Source organism: Anabas testudineus, chromosome 24 (assembly GCF_900324465.2).
Source record: "Anabas testudineus chromosome 24, fAnaTes1.2, whole genome shotgun sequence".
Taxonomy (NCBI): domain Eukaryota; kingdom Metazoa; phylum Chordata; class Actinopteri; order Anabantiformes; family Anabantidae; genus Anabas; species Anabas testudineus.
The window spans coordinates 19467731-19483365 of NC_046632.1; the positions used below are offsets into that span (position 1 = coordinate 19467731).

A 15635-nucleotide genomic window follows, 5' to 3' on the forward strand; every position below is an offset into this window, starting at 1 on the left:
CCTTCATGATCTGACAGTTACTGGGGGAGGAGACGATCTCAGAGTGTTGAAGAGATCCACCTTCTTACTGGACATGAACCCGTCACCCAGGACCAGTCCTGCAGCTTCTTTCAAATGAAAGTGACAAAGTCACGTCCAGTCCAAGGTCAGAGGTGGAAAAACATTTATTTACAAATCTTCAGACGTCTATGTACAAAACAGTTTCACAGTGAAACACAAAGAAGACGACGTCACGACTGAACCAGAAACTCACTGATCAATAATCAATAACATCTCTATGGTAAAATCTGCATTGTTTCTGTTTCTGTTTTTTCATTGATGAAAAAACAGAAAAAGCAGCAACAAACTCTGTCATTGTCCCCGTTAGTCATTGTCCCCGTTAGTCATCGTCCCTGTTAACGTGACCTGGTATACCCAGTACAGAGCAGCTTCTTCTGTTTACATGCTGCTGTGAATTTACTGGACTAATGTTTAATCAGTGAACTGAAGAATGTGAAATAAACACTGATAAAACAACGGTATGATCCTTTAGATGTTTCAGACCAGAAGCACGAGGTGACGTCAGAACGTATGAGAGAGGACGAAGCTCTGAGACAGGCGGAGAACTGTGATCATGAAGAGAAGCTGCTGCATCTGTTTGACCTAAAACCTCAGTGAAAAAGAAGCTGGTGAACTTCATCAATGAGATGATCGATTGTCTTACAGAGGAACCATCAAACCAAGGCACTGCTGCTCCTCTTACACTGAGTTCACACACACATATGCAGACTCTGATTGGATCCCTGGACCAGTTTCGAAATGTCCTGTCCATCGCTGGTTAAATGCATCTGTGACAGGAACAAGAACGTAGAACTGTTCTGTTCGGTTTCAGACCGGTTGTGTCACGCTTTAACAGTAAGACAGAAACAAACTCCGTCTAGAGACACAGTCCGTGTCTCTATACAACACTGTGTTCTGTCCCCCGTTGGTGGAGGGAGGGGGTCAAGTTTAGGGTCTCTGCTGGTCCATGAAAAAATATCAGAGACCAGTAACATGGAAGTTCACAAGAAAATGGTTTGAAGGATGTGTTAATCAGGTTTAGAGACATTGATTCATCCACTGATTGTTTCAGAACCAGGTAAATGTCAACGTCCAGAGTGACGTCTTCAGATGTCTTTTTTTTTAAAAACAATCCAGAACCAGAAACCCGGCTGACTGAAAAACCAGTGAACCAAGAAACCAGTAAATGTTCTGTCCACATCACCACACTAAGATCACATGACATACTCAAACTCACTGACACCTGCAGAGGTACAGAACCAGCAGACAGCAGCAGAGACACAAACAGAACCACGACAGAGAAACACCCAGGTTTGTCTTTTCAACAATCACTCGACAGGGACACCGTCCACACTCTCCTGGGAGATCTCAGAGTCCAGGGAGTAGCAGGAGCTGCCGTTGTCCTGATTGTCCCTGTTGGCATCTTCAGAAAGCGTGGCGGTGCCGGCCGAGGCCCCACCGCCCCCTCCGGGCTCCGCCGTGCCCTCGCAGAAGTGGGCCGAGGCCTGGAAGAGCTGGCTGCAGAGGCGGTTGTAGCGGTGGTAGCGGGACGGTTTGCCGGTGTGGGTGTACATGTGCTCCTGCAGCTGGCTTTTGTGGGAGAAGCGCAGGCTGCAGACTGCGCAGGCGATCTTACGTTTGCGTGAGTGCAAGACAGCCGGGGTGGGGCTCCCCCCTCCGCCTACCCCTCCCACCCCTCGGCTCCTCCTCAGCTCTGCAGCCAGCTGATTGGCCAGTGCCTGGCTCTGTCTCAGCGCCTCCTCCAGACATCCTGCGTCCAGCTGCTCCTGTGTCCCCGGTGGCCCCTCCTCCACACCGGTGTCCAGCTCTCCACCCTGTGACAGCCCCTCCATCAGACGGGCGGGGTCCAGGGCGTGGCTAAACAGGTGCTCCCGGAGGCCTTCGGGGGAGGAGCAGCGCTCGCCACAGCGAGGACACAGCAGGACCAGGGACCGGTCTTTGAACAAGAGACTCTGACTGGGACTGCTGCTCTGAGACGGAGACCCCACCCCAGGAACCTCCTCCCCCTCACCATCCTCCCCCTCCTCCTCCTCTACCCGCTCCTGCTTTATGCGAGCTGAAATGTCCGAGTCATCTCCAGACGCTACGGAGCAGACGTTGCGAAGCGCTGACGCCTGCCGGTCTGACGTAACGCCCTCTAGTCCAACAGCCAGGGACAGTTGAGAGTGGGAGCGTCCCCCCCCGCCAGCGGAGCATAAGTCCTCGGGGGCGCCGCGGGAGACCGTGGTGGTCTTTGGAACACCCGGCACCTCCTTGTTGGCCAGCTGGGAGGAGATCTGGATGCCATACAGGTTGGACATGCGGATCACATCTGTGGCGGCGTCTGCAGCCCCCTCTCCAGGTTTCCGACACAGCTGGTAGGCATGCAGGAACTTGATGCCATCCTGCAGCCGGCTCTGGTCCACCGGCTGTTTGGGACACATGCCGGTGTACATGATGTGCAGCAGGTAGCTGAAGACGTCGGGCTGGATGTCAGTGGGCTGGATCTTTATACACTCACTGAGGACATAGAGACATGAGAAGGTTAAAAAAGAGACTTTTGGTATAAAACTTGAGTCAGAACAGAAAACGCTGCAGAAACAATAATCTGAAAAGGACTCAACTGTCCTGTTAGATACAGGGGAGCTCCCAGTCTGGATTGCTGTGTAACACAGACACTGTACCTGCTACTGTTTACCTCACTGTGATGGTCAAACTTTCCACTGCTCTACAGTCCTGTCTCAGATTTTCCAGTGCATTGTTTGTCTTATAACTCGTATAACTCTTAATCCCTGACATATGTAAATAATTAAACCTACATCATTAGTGCTCTGTCTGATTCACATGTAGTAAAAACTCAGCTGCAGCTCTGAACCATGAGAACCAGTAAACCGGACATGATGATATGTGTACTACACGTTAGTATCCAGGTTGTAGTAAACTGTGCAAGAACATAGAAACAAAACTCGCTGTAGCTTCTCTGTAGCCTCGGGTATGTTTGTGTTAGTGGTCCTGCCCCCCCCGACCTGGACTGGTGGATGAAGATCATCTTAAAGTAGTTGGAGAAGGAGGCGAGCACGGCTCGGTGAGCTTTGAAGTAGACATTTCCAATGGCGACGGTACAATCACACAGGAAGCCAAACTCTCTCTGAACGTTGAGCTGCTGCAGCAGGAAGAGGCTGTGAGACGACACCTCCATGACCCCCCCAGGACTTGACCCCCTCTGCAAGAGATGGGACCAACAGGACAGGAGGTAAAACTACATTCACCTTTGGACGTGGTTAACACATGAAAACATTCAGTGCTGTAATAACTTCAGGCGAACGTACAGTGGAACGGCGATAACTGCGCTGCAGTACCTGCTTTCAACAGCAGGTGGTGCCTCTTACTGTTAAATGAGATAAAGTTGCAGGTGTTTGCTGCACAAAGTATAAAGCAAACACACCTGTGTGACATCACGGGAAGCAGTAGGTGTCAGTGTGGATTTCTGTGCCTGTGATGAAACCTGCAGTGAGTTTTTCAGCAGGAATTCTTTACGTTGTTATCTGAGACAGGTCACGTCACAGAAATGTACAGTAAGAAAAACAGGACTGCTGACCTGAGTGAGGTCAACAGTCCTGACCTTCTCGAGTTTAGGACGAGAAGATATGAAGTGGCCTCAAGCTAATGCTGAGCTAGCATCAGACATTTAGCATCAGACATTTAGCTTCAGACAATTAGCATCAGACAATTAGCATCAGGCAATTAGCATCAGACAATTAGCATTAGGTATTTAGCTTCAGATATTTAGCAACATCATCAATATGAAACAGCTGCTGATGACGACACAGGAACCCCCACCAACCCAACACAGGACCAGCGTCCCAGGTAGACTTGGGGGTTAGTGAGGTTTAAGTTGGGGGGGTTAGGTAAAAGGTGCTTGTTTTTTAAGTTGGCCGTATATTTGGCTAAAGTGCACTGGCATACAAGGGTCTGCACAAAATCGCCAGACCCCCTCCCCATCCTTCTAAAAATGTAAGTATAAGATGATGTTTATAAATTTGTCATTTCAAATGTTAAAACTTGTTTTCCAATAAAATCTTGTTTGTACAGTTTAAAAAGAGGTGGTTGATTGTTTTTTTTGAAAAGATTATTGTTTAATATCACTCTGTGTTACAGACATATTTCAAGGAGTATGTTTATGTTCAGATTTATTAGATAAAAGAAAAATTTAAATTCATCATAAAACTATTCTTCAACACATTGGCAACAGTTTATAAATAATAAAATTACAATAAAGATATCTGATAAAAAATGAGTAATAAAAATAAAATAAAAAACTGAGTTGGGGGTTAGAGTGGGGGGGGGGGGTGAGTTTGGGTGGTGAGGTTAGAGTTGGGGGGTTAGTGAGGTTAGAGTTGGTGGGGGTGAGGTTAGAGTTGGGGTGGTGAGGTTAGAGTTGGGGGGTTAGTGAGGTTAGAGTTGGGGTGGTGAGGTTAGAGTTGGGGGGTTAGTGAGGTTAGAGTTGGTGGGGGTGGTGAGGTTAGAGTTGGGGGGTTAGTGAGGTTAGACTTGGGGGGGTTAGAGTTGGGGGGTTAAAGTTGGGGGTCAGGGGGGTTAGAGTTGGTGGGGGTGGTGAGGTTAGAGTTGGGTTAGTGAGGTTAGACTTGGGGGGTTGGAGTTTGTGGGCGTGGTAAGGTTAGAGTTAGGGGGGTGAGTTTGGGGGGTGAGGTTAGAGTTGGGGGGTGAGGTTAGAGTTGGGGTGGTGAGGTTAGACTTGGGGGGATTGGAGTTTGTCGGCGTGGTGAGGTTAGAGTTGGGGGGGGTGGTGAGGTTAGAGTTGGGGGGGTGAGTTTGGGTGGTGAGGTTAGAGTTGGGGGGGGTGGTGAGGTTAGAGTTGGGGGGGTGAGTTTGGGTGGTGAGGTTAGACTTGGGGGGATTGGAGTTTGTGGGGGTGGTAAGGTTAGAGTTGGGGGGGGGGGGGATGAGGCCACCTAACTGTGACCAGGTGTCTATGTTTAAACCACCTATTTTACTAAACGGTCAGTGACGTCACGTCATCAGCTCCACCTGAGCTCAGGTGAAAAAAATCATGCAGGTGAGGTCACAGCTTGACCTCTGACCTCTGTGAAGGTCACCTGCACGCGCAGCTGCAACTGAAACGCACACGCGAGAGTAGGCGGGGGTAAGGGGGGGGGGGGCACGTGCATTCAGAAAAGGACTCCGACCCAGACCCACCGGGAACCGGACACCCGCGCGACGAAAACAACGCCACCGCTACGCGCGTGCACATCGCGTCACGCGCGCCGGGCTGCAGCCTCCCGCATCCTCCGTCTCCTCCACATTCAGCAGCACTCGCGTTCTCTATTGCCTACACGCGCACAGGCGCGTGCGGAGCCCCTCCGTGTCGTGCACCCCCGCCTCTGTGTGTTTATGTCGTGCACGCGCGCTGTGCCCGCGGCTGTTAATCAGAGTCTTACCGCAGAAATGTGCAGATTGTTGGATCCGGAGCCGATTTGTTGCTGCAGACAGGATCTCGCACAAAGCTGCGCCAAGTCTCGCGAGAGGGCGGGTCAAAGGGGCTGCTCACGTGATCCCACAGTCTGACGAGATGTTTTTAATAATTAATGAGCGACTTCTACAATTATCAACACGTTGTAACCTTAGAGACAGAACTAATGTGAGCCACGGGGCTGAAAACACGTTTTACTGTTCTGATCCGGTTCTAACAGGTTGTATCGTCCAGCAGTTTAAAAGAGAGGTAAAACCAAAAAAACCTCATTGTCAACTTCACACAGGTGATATAATATATATACCTGAAATATACCTGGGATATCTGTGAAGATTCTCACTGATCCAGGTCCTGGTTTTACCAAAACTGCTCCTAAGTGGGAACTAGACTTTCTTAAATCCTTTTATTCTCACACTGATCATCATCAGAATTAATTTAGATAAAGCTAACACATTACTATAATTAGAACTTTAACCCTGAAAATAAATGACAAACAAAGCAGCACGTTTAGATTAGAAACAGCGGAGTGAAAAGAAACCGAGGGAGATGTCACCACTTTATTTAATCTCTGACCTTCGCTTGGTGTTTGGTTCCTGAAAATCAAGTCAGAGTGAGACCTTCTGACCTGGTCCTCGTCTTTGATGCTAAGCTGAACAGAAAATAGCTGTTAACACTTCCGGTAATGATTTTCACAATAAGATAACATTTGCATACTTTCAAATGTAGAATACACATTTGTCAGTGTTTCCTTTACACCTGTCATTTTACAGTGTTGGGCTGATTCTCATACTGTTTGGGTTTTCCATTTATTTTAAGGTTGATAATCAAATCTACAATTATTAATACACTGCCGGTGAAAGAGGAAAATAATTTGAAAATGTCTTTATCTAAAATTGATTACATATGTTCTGAAACATAAAGTGAGCCTGTCCAACTTAATCAAGATAATGTATTAAAAATTGTATTTATGATAAAGCAGATGACAGAAAGATAGGAGAAAATCCACTCAGCAAGAAAATTACAAAGAACAATAATGGAAGAAATAAAACAGGAATCATTTTTTACGTACTTTTCTGCGTGGTACATTCATTGTTAAAATAAAAAAAAGATTGCATCCATCAATACATGGAGACACTCAATAACTCAAAAGCTTATAATGACAACGGGAAGAATTATTTTTGGCAATCACTTTACAAAAGTAAATGTTCAAAAGGTAAATGTTTAACACAAAGTGCAAAATGTGAAGAGATTAGGAGATTGGAGTAATATCTTTATATGTTACAGTTATGTTACAGTTATTTGTCTAAGGAACTGCATGCATCATTATAGTATCATAAACAAACACATGCAAGTATGTCAGTGTTAATGGTTGTTTTAAAAAAGGATATTGGACTACATCAGAACAAAGTAATAAACAACTTGTTTTAACAATAAATCACTGAAAAAAGATCAGCTTGTGGAAAAGGTCTTAACAGTTTCACTTCTGTAATATTTCCTTTTCCTCTATGTAAAGCAGTTTTTTAACCTGACAAACAAAAACGTTACATTTCTAACAGCTGGAATTTAACTTTATTTTGAAGGGCAGTAATTTGACCGGAAAATAAATGCTTCTTCTTCGTCTGTTTCCTGACAGCGTCGCGCTTGACGTAGCGGCAGTCTGTGCGGAAGTTCTTTCATCCTGCAGGAGAAGAAGAAGAAGAAGAAGGGGCTTCTCCTTCGTCTCAACTTTCCGCCTGAACGCAACAAACCCGCGGGTACCGAACCTCCGGAGCCCCGGGGACTTTCACAAACACCCGCCGCCGACTGCAGCAGCTCCTCCGCCGGCCTGCGGAACCTACGGTGAGTCGACGGCTTTCTGTCCGGCCCTCAGCGCCGCTTGGCCGGGAAAACTACAGAAAAATCCCCGCGGCCTGCTGGTCTTGGTGCTAGCTGAATGCGGGTGGTAGTGCGGGGGTGGCGGAGCTGCTTGCGGGAGCGATATCACCGAATGACAAGTCTTAGCATTTCTAGCTACTACATCCGTAAAAGAGTTTCAAAATAAAGACATCGGCCAAAGGATCAATCGGTTAAACTCGCCTGGATCAGCCTCTACGGACCTTATTAAATAAGTCATATTTAACAAAACTGAATTTAGTCTGGTTTCCGTCCGTGTTTCCGTTTTACAGAAATACTTTTTGATCACTCTTATTACCTGTCGATTCTATTTGTTTTATTTTGTAAGTCTAGCCACTGTAACTTCCGGCCTCGGAATGCTAGCAGCGGCTAGCTTGACGCAGCTAACCGCGGCGGAGCTGTAATCTCCATTTTAGCTCGGCCTCTCCCTTCTGTCTGCTCCAACCAGCCTCTCCCCTCCCGTGTCCTCACCACCCGCTTCTCATGGGTCTTTATCGGTCAATAACGGCGGGTTTGTCGGTGACTGACAACCGAGTGGATGGTAAACTGACTCGCAGCAACTGAAACTTCTCTTATTTAGCACGTTTTTTCAACGGAGTTTGGTGCGGTGGTGAAATTTAATATTCAAAACACAACAGTCGAACTGATGAGATCAGTGTAAATGTGAAGAATTTTACAGCAGTTTCAGTTTAGTTTTTACACATTAAAGTCCGTTTAAACCCGTGTCCTGCTGTTCAAATGAATTCAGTTTAACTGAGATCGTTTGGTGATGAAATTTGTTGTTAATGAGCCAAAACTATCAGAAGAATAATCAGTTAAATTTCTCTTTGTTTTTTAACCTTTGATCTGATGGGTGGTCATATCTGTTTATTAAAACAGATGTTTCTGCTGCTTTACTGTCTTTGTGAATCGTTCTTTGGAGGTTTCCGAACATAATGTTTCTTCTGTCATGTGTTAGAATCATGGTACTGATGATGATGATGATGATGATGCTGTGGTTCTGATCAGATGTCAGCAGATATGACAGGAGGCGGACCTGTGTGATCAGGTCAAACATTCAGGTGTGACTGGTGTAAACGTGCACCTGCTGCTGTTAGAAGACTGCTGTAACTGATGCGTGACCTGTTCTCGGGTCAGAACCAGACGACATGTGGAACCTTTTCAGATCCTGCTCAGTGTGGAATCAGTGCAGAAACAAAATAACCTTTGATTCAGACTGAGCAACATAATTGGATTGGATTGGCAGATTGTTATTTTTTTTATTCACTGTGCAGCTGACTGAACTTCGAGCACACTGTAAACTGGACCTTCATTTTCTTCACCGAGGCCTGAAATTTGCCTCATTCACGGTGTCTGCTGCTGCTACCTCAGCCTCTGTCTCCATGACGTTGTGTCAGTCACTGACTGTGTGAAATAAATGATTTTTGGAAATGAGACCCAGTTAAACTGTGATATTATTAAATATAATTAAAATATTTTAAATGATTGTGGTCACAGAAGTATGTTGGTTGAGTCTCCAGGGACCATTACGACGTGCAGCTACTGGTTGGTAACTTAGCTGCTTGGATGGCTAATCTCACCTTACTGATCTCTTTTTCTTATTTGATGGGGTTTTATTATGAGGTTTGGTTTCATGCAGCAGTCCCGGACTAACTTTCTCTAATGCAGAAATGTTTCAGGTCAGAAAGTGACACTGATGTCATGACTGAGATGTTTACTCAGACATAAGGCTGATAATACTGTCAGGTTAACATAAAAGGATTCAGGTTTGTCCCACAGTCCAGTGGATCATCAATTGTAGGTGAGAGCTGCTGTCAGAGACATAAACATAGTGATGATCAGCACCGAGCGAGGGAGAGCTCATAGGACAACAGTGTACAATAAGTGTGTGTTTTATCAGTTCACACCATCAAATCAGAGCAGCTGAGTGGCTTTTAGTTTCTGTCACACAGCCAATACTCACACTGTACATCATGTAGTTTCATGATGTGTTGGTGGTGATAAAAGGATTTGTTATTAGATTAAAACCTAATCTGTTTCAAACAGTAGTCAGTTATTTTCTGTAAAGGAATAATGAAATGGAGCAGACTTTAGAAAGAAGGAATAAACTGTTTGTAAAAACAAGGTGATTCTCTGTGCATTTGTTAAAAAGTTTAAATCAGTTAGTCTGTATAAAGCCCAAGGTGGAGTCTGTGTGTAGAAGTGCCTTTAACGCTGAGGTTCATCTGTTCTTCAGGGAATTATTTTCTTTATTTCCAGTGTAGCTTTGATGAAACAGGATCTAAATGACTGAAGCCAGAGCTCATTATTCAGGTCTGATCTTGATGAGTCATAACAGGACTGAGAGCATGTTCTGCCTCACTGACTACAACAAGCCACATGTTGTGAAATACTCTGCAACGCAGTAAAAGTTGACCACAAAGGAAAACCTGACAGCAGGAAGAACGCAGCAGTTAATGACTCTGTTCTTCTGTTTTCTGCAGGGCGATGGCGAGGCCGAGCCACAGCGACCACGTCCTCCAGCAGCTCAACAACCAGCGGGAGTGGGGCTTCCTGTGCGACTGCCTCATCGCCATCGGTGACATCTACTTCAGGGCGCACAAGGCTGTTCTTGCAGCCTGCAGCTCCTATTTCAGGATGATGTTCATCCGGGACCAGCAGGGGGCAGGCCGTCTGGACCTCAGCAACATGCAGATCAGTGCAGAGTGCTTCGACCTCATTCTGCAGCTCATGTACCTTGGACGCATCGTGGTGGGGAGCTACGAGTTTGAGGAGCTTAAGGCCTCCATGGCGTACCTGCAGATGTACTACATCCCAGACTCGCTGGAGGACCTCAGGGACATCAGGAGTTCCAACCTCACCCCGTCCTCCTCAGCCTCTTCCTCCTCGTCCAGTTCCTCCACTGGTGCTGCTGGGGGAAAGATGATTTTTGGAGTTCGTATGTATGAGCAGCAGAAGCCTGCTGCGCCAGAAGTGGAGCGTTTACCGAAAGCTGTCAACAGCAGTGCAGTACGTCCAGCTGCTCCAGCAACCGTCACCAGGCCAGTGGTGGCAGAGGAGGTGGTAAACGCTCCTCTGATAGTGGCACCTCCGACTGCGGATGGAGCAGTCGAGCAGCCGTGCGACTTGAGAAAGAGGTCCGGCGGCAGGAGTTCGACCCTAAAAGACCGTCCTCGTTTTGGTCGCACCTACACCTGCGACGACTGCGGCTTTGTCTTCAGCTGTGAGAAGCTTTTAATCGAACACATCCTGACCTGCACCAACCGGAAGGCCTACCACCCACCAAGAGGTAACATCGAAGGTGACAATGACTCCAGTAAAACTGAGAGCTCTGCTTCTGAGAGCACCGAAGAAAACAGGGTCATCTGTAAAGGTGAGGATGAGTGGCCTGAGGCCAAGGGCAACTCTGACCTCACCATTAGGTCGGTAGCAGCCGGGACCGACAGTGAACCTGGGTCAACCAGGAGCCTCTCCATCAAGACGGAACCAGAAGAAAGCATGTTCCCCGAGATAGAGGTTGTCCGTGTCGGTGAGCACACAGCAAGAGACTCTAGCACAGCGCGGTTTAGTGACGCCACACGTAAAGCCTTTCTGAGGGAGAAAACGGAAGACCGTGAACCAGAGCCTGGTGTCTCAGGTTTGGAGAACAGCAACGAGCCTTTTGAAGGCCATATGTCCAGCAGCGATGATTCAGGGATTCCAACAAAGCTTCGTAAGGTCAAAGATGAGAAGCAGGATACAGACTGTGCGCCCTGTGAACTGTGTGGTGCTCTGTTAGTGGAGGAGGACAAGTCCGCTCATTACCTGTCCAACCACATGGGCCATATATGTGCTTGTGGGCGGTGTGGCCAGGTGCTGATCAAAGGCCGGCAGCTACAGGAGCATGCAGAGCGCTGCGGAGAATCTCATGGTGGCGAGTCGGACTCTCATGGGGAAGACGAAGTGTCCTTGCTGGAGGAGCAGCAGGGGATGGAGGAAGGGCTGCTTGAGGCAGTTGACCTGGCCTGTCCTCACTGCGGTTTGCTGTTCCAGAATGAGAGCCTGGCACTAGAGCATGCGTTGTCCTGCCACGACCAGGAGCTGTTCCGCCCGGTGCTGCTGGAGGAGGGCGCCGAACCAGATCACCGCCGCAAACACTTCTGCAGTATCTGTGGGAAAGGCTTCTACCAGCGCTGCCACCTGCGAGAGCACTACACCGTCCACACCAAGGAGAAGCAGTTCACCTGCCAGACGTGCGGGAAGCAGTTCCTGAGGGAGCGCCAACTCAGGCTGCACACCGACATGCACAAAGGCATGGCACGGTACGTGTGCCCAGTGTGCGACCAGGGAACGTTCCTCAAACATGACCACGTCAGACACATGATATCCCACCTGTCGGCCGGGGAAACCATCTGCCAGGTGTGTTTCCAGATCTTCCCTGGCGGAGAGCAGCTGGAGAAGCACATGGACGTTCACCTGTACATCTGTGGCGTCTGTGGAGAGAAGTTCCGCCTCCGTAAAGACATGAGGAGCCATTATAACTCCAAGCACACCAAGAGACTTTAGGAACGATCCAAAATGTCCAAAGCTGCATTTATACTAATTTGTTACTAAAAAGCCATAAATGTGAGAACAAATGTATGCACTTGAACACCAAAAAGACAAAGTTTTAATCTGCACTTTTAAAGTATATGCATAACCTAAACGGGTGTTCGCACTGTGAGCAGTGGAGCTGGTGATTGGTTGCTTTGTGTATCCTCAGCTTTGTACTTAGATAAAATGACATTAAGTTAAACGCGGCACATTTTCACATCTAATAATCAGGATGGTGGTCAGAACGAGCTTCTGGAGGTGAAACAGTTTTCACATTTGATGCTGCAACACTCGGTCTCAGCCGAGTGTCGTAACCATCATAGCTAACCAGTTACACAGCTAAAGAGATGTATATTATTATTAACTATATTTATAAAGGAGCTGGGGTTTTATATACAGGATGATACGGTTCACCAAAGAGGAACAAAAGTCCATCCGTGAGTTGACAAAACACTGCAGCAGCAGCAGCAGCATTTACCAAAGCCGGGCTCGCAGGTGTGAAAGCTACATGTTGAAGAGTCGGCTCGTGTCCGAGCCACAGTTGGTCAGAAAACGCCGCGCCTGACTGGTTCACTGATGTGTTGCTCACAGTGTGAACTCGCGGTGAGACGGCAGCAGAAGAAACAACAGGACGGCTGATTGTTTAACAGCATCCACAGCAGAGAGAAACCTCAACAGTCCTTACCAGAACTAAACCCAGTTTGGTAAACGGAGGCAGTGTGAAGATGTCCAAAGGTTGTACTGTGAGAAACCGAGTGAGCTGCTGTCAAAGTGCTGCGGGTCGACGTTTTCTAGCTTTGATGTCAAGAGTTTCCAGAATACTAAAAATGTTGTAGTCAGAGGAAAAGACAGAACTCAGTTCTGTTGGTTTGTTTTGAGTTGAGCACACTGAGTCTTAGCTTTTCCTTCATTATTGTGCAGCTTTATTTCACTCGCTGAGTGGTGCCTTTACTGTACAGTGTGAGTCTGTAAAAGAATTCAGTAACAAAACACTAGAAGTGGTCTCCTCAGAACCAGCTCACCAACCTGCTGGACTGTGTCTTTTTAATTTACTGTCTGAAAAACTTCATCTTATGCTTTCACTTCCTCTGATGCCTTACGAGTCATGTCAAATTGTTTTGGCTGCGGTTCTGCTCTTGTTCTTTAGGACTGTTACTCTTCACCACATAGGACCTCAACCAGTTCAAACTGTTGGTGTATACTCAACGCAACCATTATAAACAGTACCAAACCAGTTCCAAATCAGTGCTCAGTCAACCTAAACCAGGTCAAAACTGCCCAACTAACCTGAAGGTTACAGCTGTTCCACTCAACACTTCGGATCTGGTCTCAGTCTTTTCAAGAACCCGCAAACCAGTTTAATATGTATTAAATCTAGTTTAGAAAGAACTCTAAATGGTTGGAAGGTTATTTGTGAACCATTCCTGGACCCAGTTCAGAACCAACCAAAACAAACTGAGACAGAACCGGTATTTCAGATCCAGCCTACACCATTTCAGAACATGCAGAACATGTGAATTGGTTCCAAACAAAACCGGTTTACCAACGTGAACCGGAGCTAGTTGTCGAGCACTAAACCAGCTCACAACCAACCAGATCGACCCAGTAAAGCGAGTTTAGAACCCGTCTACGTCCACTCAGTCGGTTGAGACGTGTTATTCTAATGTAAAGCTGTTGAAACCAGATCTGCATTTATTTAGATGAGAAACTGAAAATGTGCTTTGTTCGGTGAACTATTAGGACAATCAGCATCTCTGCCCTTTGAGCACTTTTCTTGTTTGGATCTGCACTCGACTTTTCTTTAAAACCACGAAGAGGCAAATGTTCTTAAAGCCGATAAAGCCTCTGAGCTACAACAGACACATTTCCACTGTGGATTTGTTGTGTTTAATTCTGCCAGGATCAAACTAAGACCACTTCATGCTTCATGTCCTCGTGTGGACTCTTAGACCAACATTGGACAAGTGAACTGGACGCTCGTTTCATGTACTGTATTGTTTCTTTCTCTTTTTTTTATTTTCACATCAGGTCCACATCAGGTCCACATCAGGGCTCCATCCAGTTCACCCCTTACTCATTCATTACAGCTCCAAACCCACTCGTCCAGTCCAGTACTGACTGGATCCAGATCCAGTCAGAATCAAACCAAGCATCGGCTTGTTAAAACCAGCTTCTGGACAGAAAAGTCCGAATGGTCCTTCTTGATCCTTCAGTTTGTGTTGGAGGCTTTTGTTTGTTTTTTTGCTTTTTCTTTCTCTTTTGTTTGTAGTTTTGGAAAAACGAGGCTCTGATCTCTGGAATAAAGACAAACTTTTCTAAAGCTCTGGATAACCAAGTGAATCTGTTTATGAAGAAACATCAGATTTTTCCTTTTTTTTTTTTTAAATTTGAAACTGAAACTTCCAGGCAGCGTTTGCTTCAGTCAAGTGTAACAACTGAGTTCTGATTGGCCGGTGATGTCAACACAAACCTATGCACATATTTCTAATCTAATCTAATTTAGAGTGAGACCAAACAGAAACTAGCACATACTAAATACCTGTAGTATTCTCACTTCATGTCCATGTTTACGTCTTACTCCATATTTCTGACATCTGTAGTTGATTTACAGATGATGGGATAAAATAAAATGTGTCATCACACATAGAACTCAACATAACCATGAACATGCTGCAGATATATAAATATATATATTAATATAATAAAATCTACTTTTTACTCAGCTACATTTATGTGATGACTTCACAGATTCACACAAACGTGAACCTGAAATAGAATCAACAAAGAAATCTCCATCTTTATCAGCTGTAACCCTAGAGTGACAGAGTGAATAATGCATTAATAATTCATTTAAAAGAATTGAGCCATTCTGCGTCAGTACATTAAGTATAGTAAAGTACTTTCTCACACTCCTCTGTGTTATTGTATAGCAGTGTTGTAGTAAAGTTTTACATGCAGGAGGTTTTACTTCCTACACTGTAGTAATGATCCTTTACACCAGTAACCTTATATCAAATGGTTAATTTCTGTTCTCATTACTGTCGGAACGTGTTTCCAGATAGTGATTAAAGTTCTCAGTTTTCACTTTGTCCACATGGAGGCGCTGCAGGGTCAAAGTCAACATGTTTCAGAGGATGGTTGATTGGAAAGTTTTCATTTTGTAAAGGTTTGTAAAGTATTTGTTAGTATCAAGTAAAACCAACAGTACAACATAGTAAATATATGTAGGTGTAAAACAGTCTGTAACAGTATCTCGGTACTATCTCCGTCTAAAGGTCAAACAGTCGGCAACAGTATCTCGGTACTATCTCCGTCTAAAGGTCAAACAGTCGGTAACAGTATCTCGGTACTATCTCCGTCTAAAGGTGTAAAACAGTCGGTAACAGTATGTCGGTACTATCTCCGTCTAAAGGTCAAACAGTCGGTAACAGTATCTCGGTACTATCTCCGTCTAAAGGTGTAAAACTGTCGGTAACAGTATCTCGGTACTATCTCCGTCTAAAGGTCAAACAGTCGGTAACAGTATCTCAGTACTATCTCCGTCTAAAGGTGTAAAACAGTCTGTAACAGTATCTCGGTACTATCTCCGTCTAAAGGTCAAACAGTCTGTAACGGTATCTCGGTACTATCTCCGTCTAAA

The 15635-nt window shown here is 45.9% G+C and overlaps 2 protein-coding genes across 2 annotated transcripts; one reads left to right on the top strand and one right to left on the bottom strand.

The window, feature by feature from the left end:
• Nucleotides 1-203: 203 nt before the first annotated feature.
• Nucleotides 204-5574, bottom strand: zbtb25 (zinc finger and BTB domain containing 25). The gene is made up of 3 exons (XM_026341197.1): nt 5499-5574; nt 3066-3262; nt 204-2559 (listed from the first exon to the last, which is right to left on the bottom strand). The coding sequence occupies exons 2-3, from the start codon at nt 3236-3238 to the stop codon at nt 1368-1370; spliced, it is 1365 nt and encodes a 454-aa protein (XP_026196982.1). The 5' UTR covers nt 3239-3262; nt 5499-5574; the 3' UTR covers nt 204-1367.
• Nucleotides 5575-6489: 915 nt separating this feature from the next.
• zbtb1 (zinc finger and BTB domain containing 1) lies at nt 6490-14315 on the top strand. The gene is made up of 2 exons (XM_026341178.1): nt 6490-7369; nt 9907-14315. Exon 2 carries the CDS (start codon nt 9911-9913, stop codon nt 11966-11968), a length of 2058 nt encoding a protein of 685 aa, XP_026196963.1. The 5' UTR covers nt 6490-7369; nt 9907-9910; the 3' UTR covers nt 11969-14315.
• The last annotated feature ends 1320 nt before the right edge of the window (nt 14316-15635 follow it).

Coding starts and splice junctions, on each gene's coding strand:
- zbtb25 (XM_026341197.1), bottom strand. CDS start 3,238: ATGGAGGTGTCGTCTCACAGCCTCTTCCTGCTGCAGCAGCTCAACGTT. Junction 2,560..3,065: donor ATCTTCATCCACCAGTCCAG/GTCGGGGGGGGC, acceptor CTATGTCCTCAG/TGAGTGTATAAAGATCCAGC.
- zbtb1 (XM_026341178.1), top strand. CDS start 9,911: ATGGCGAGGCCGAGCCACAGCGACCACGTCCTCCAGCAGCTCAACAAC.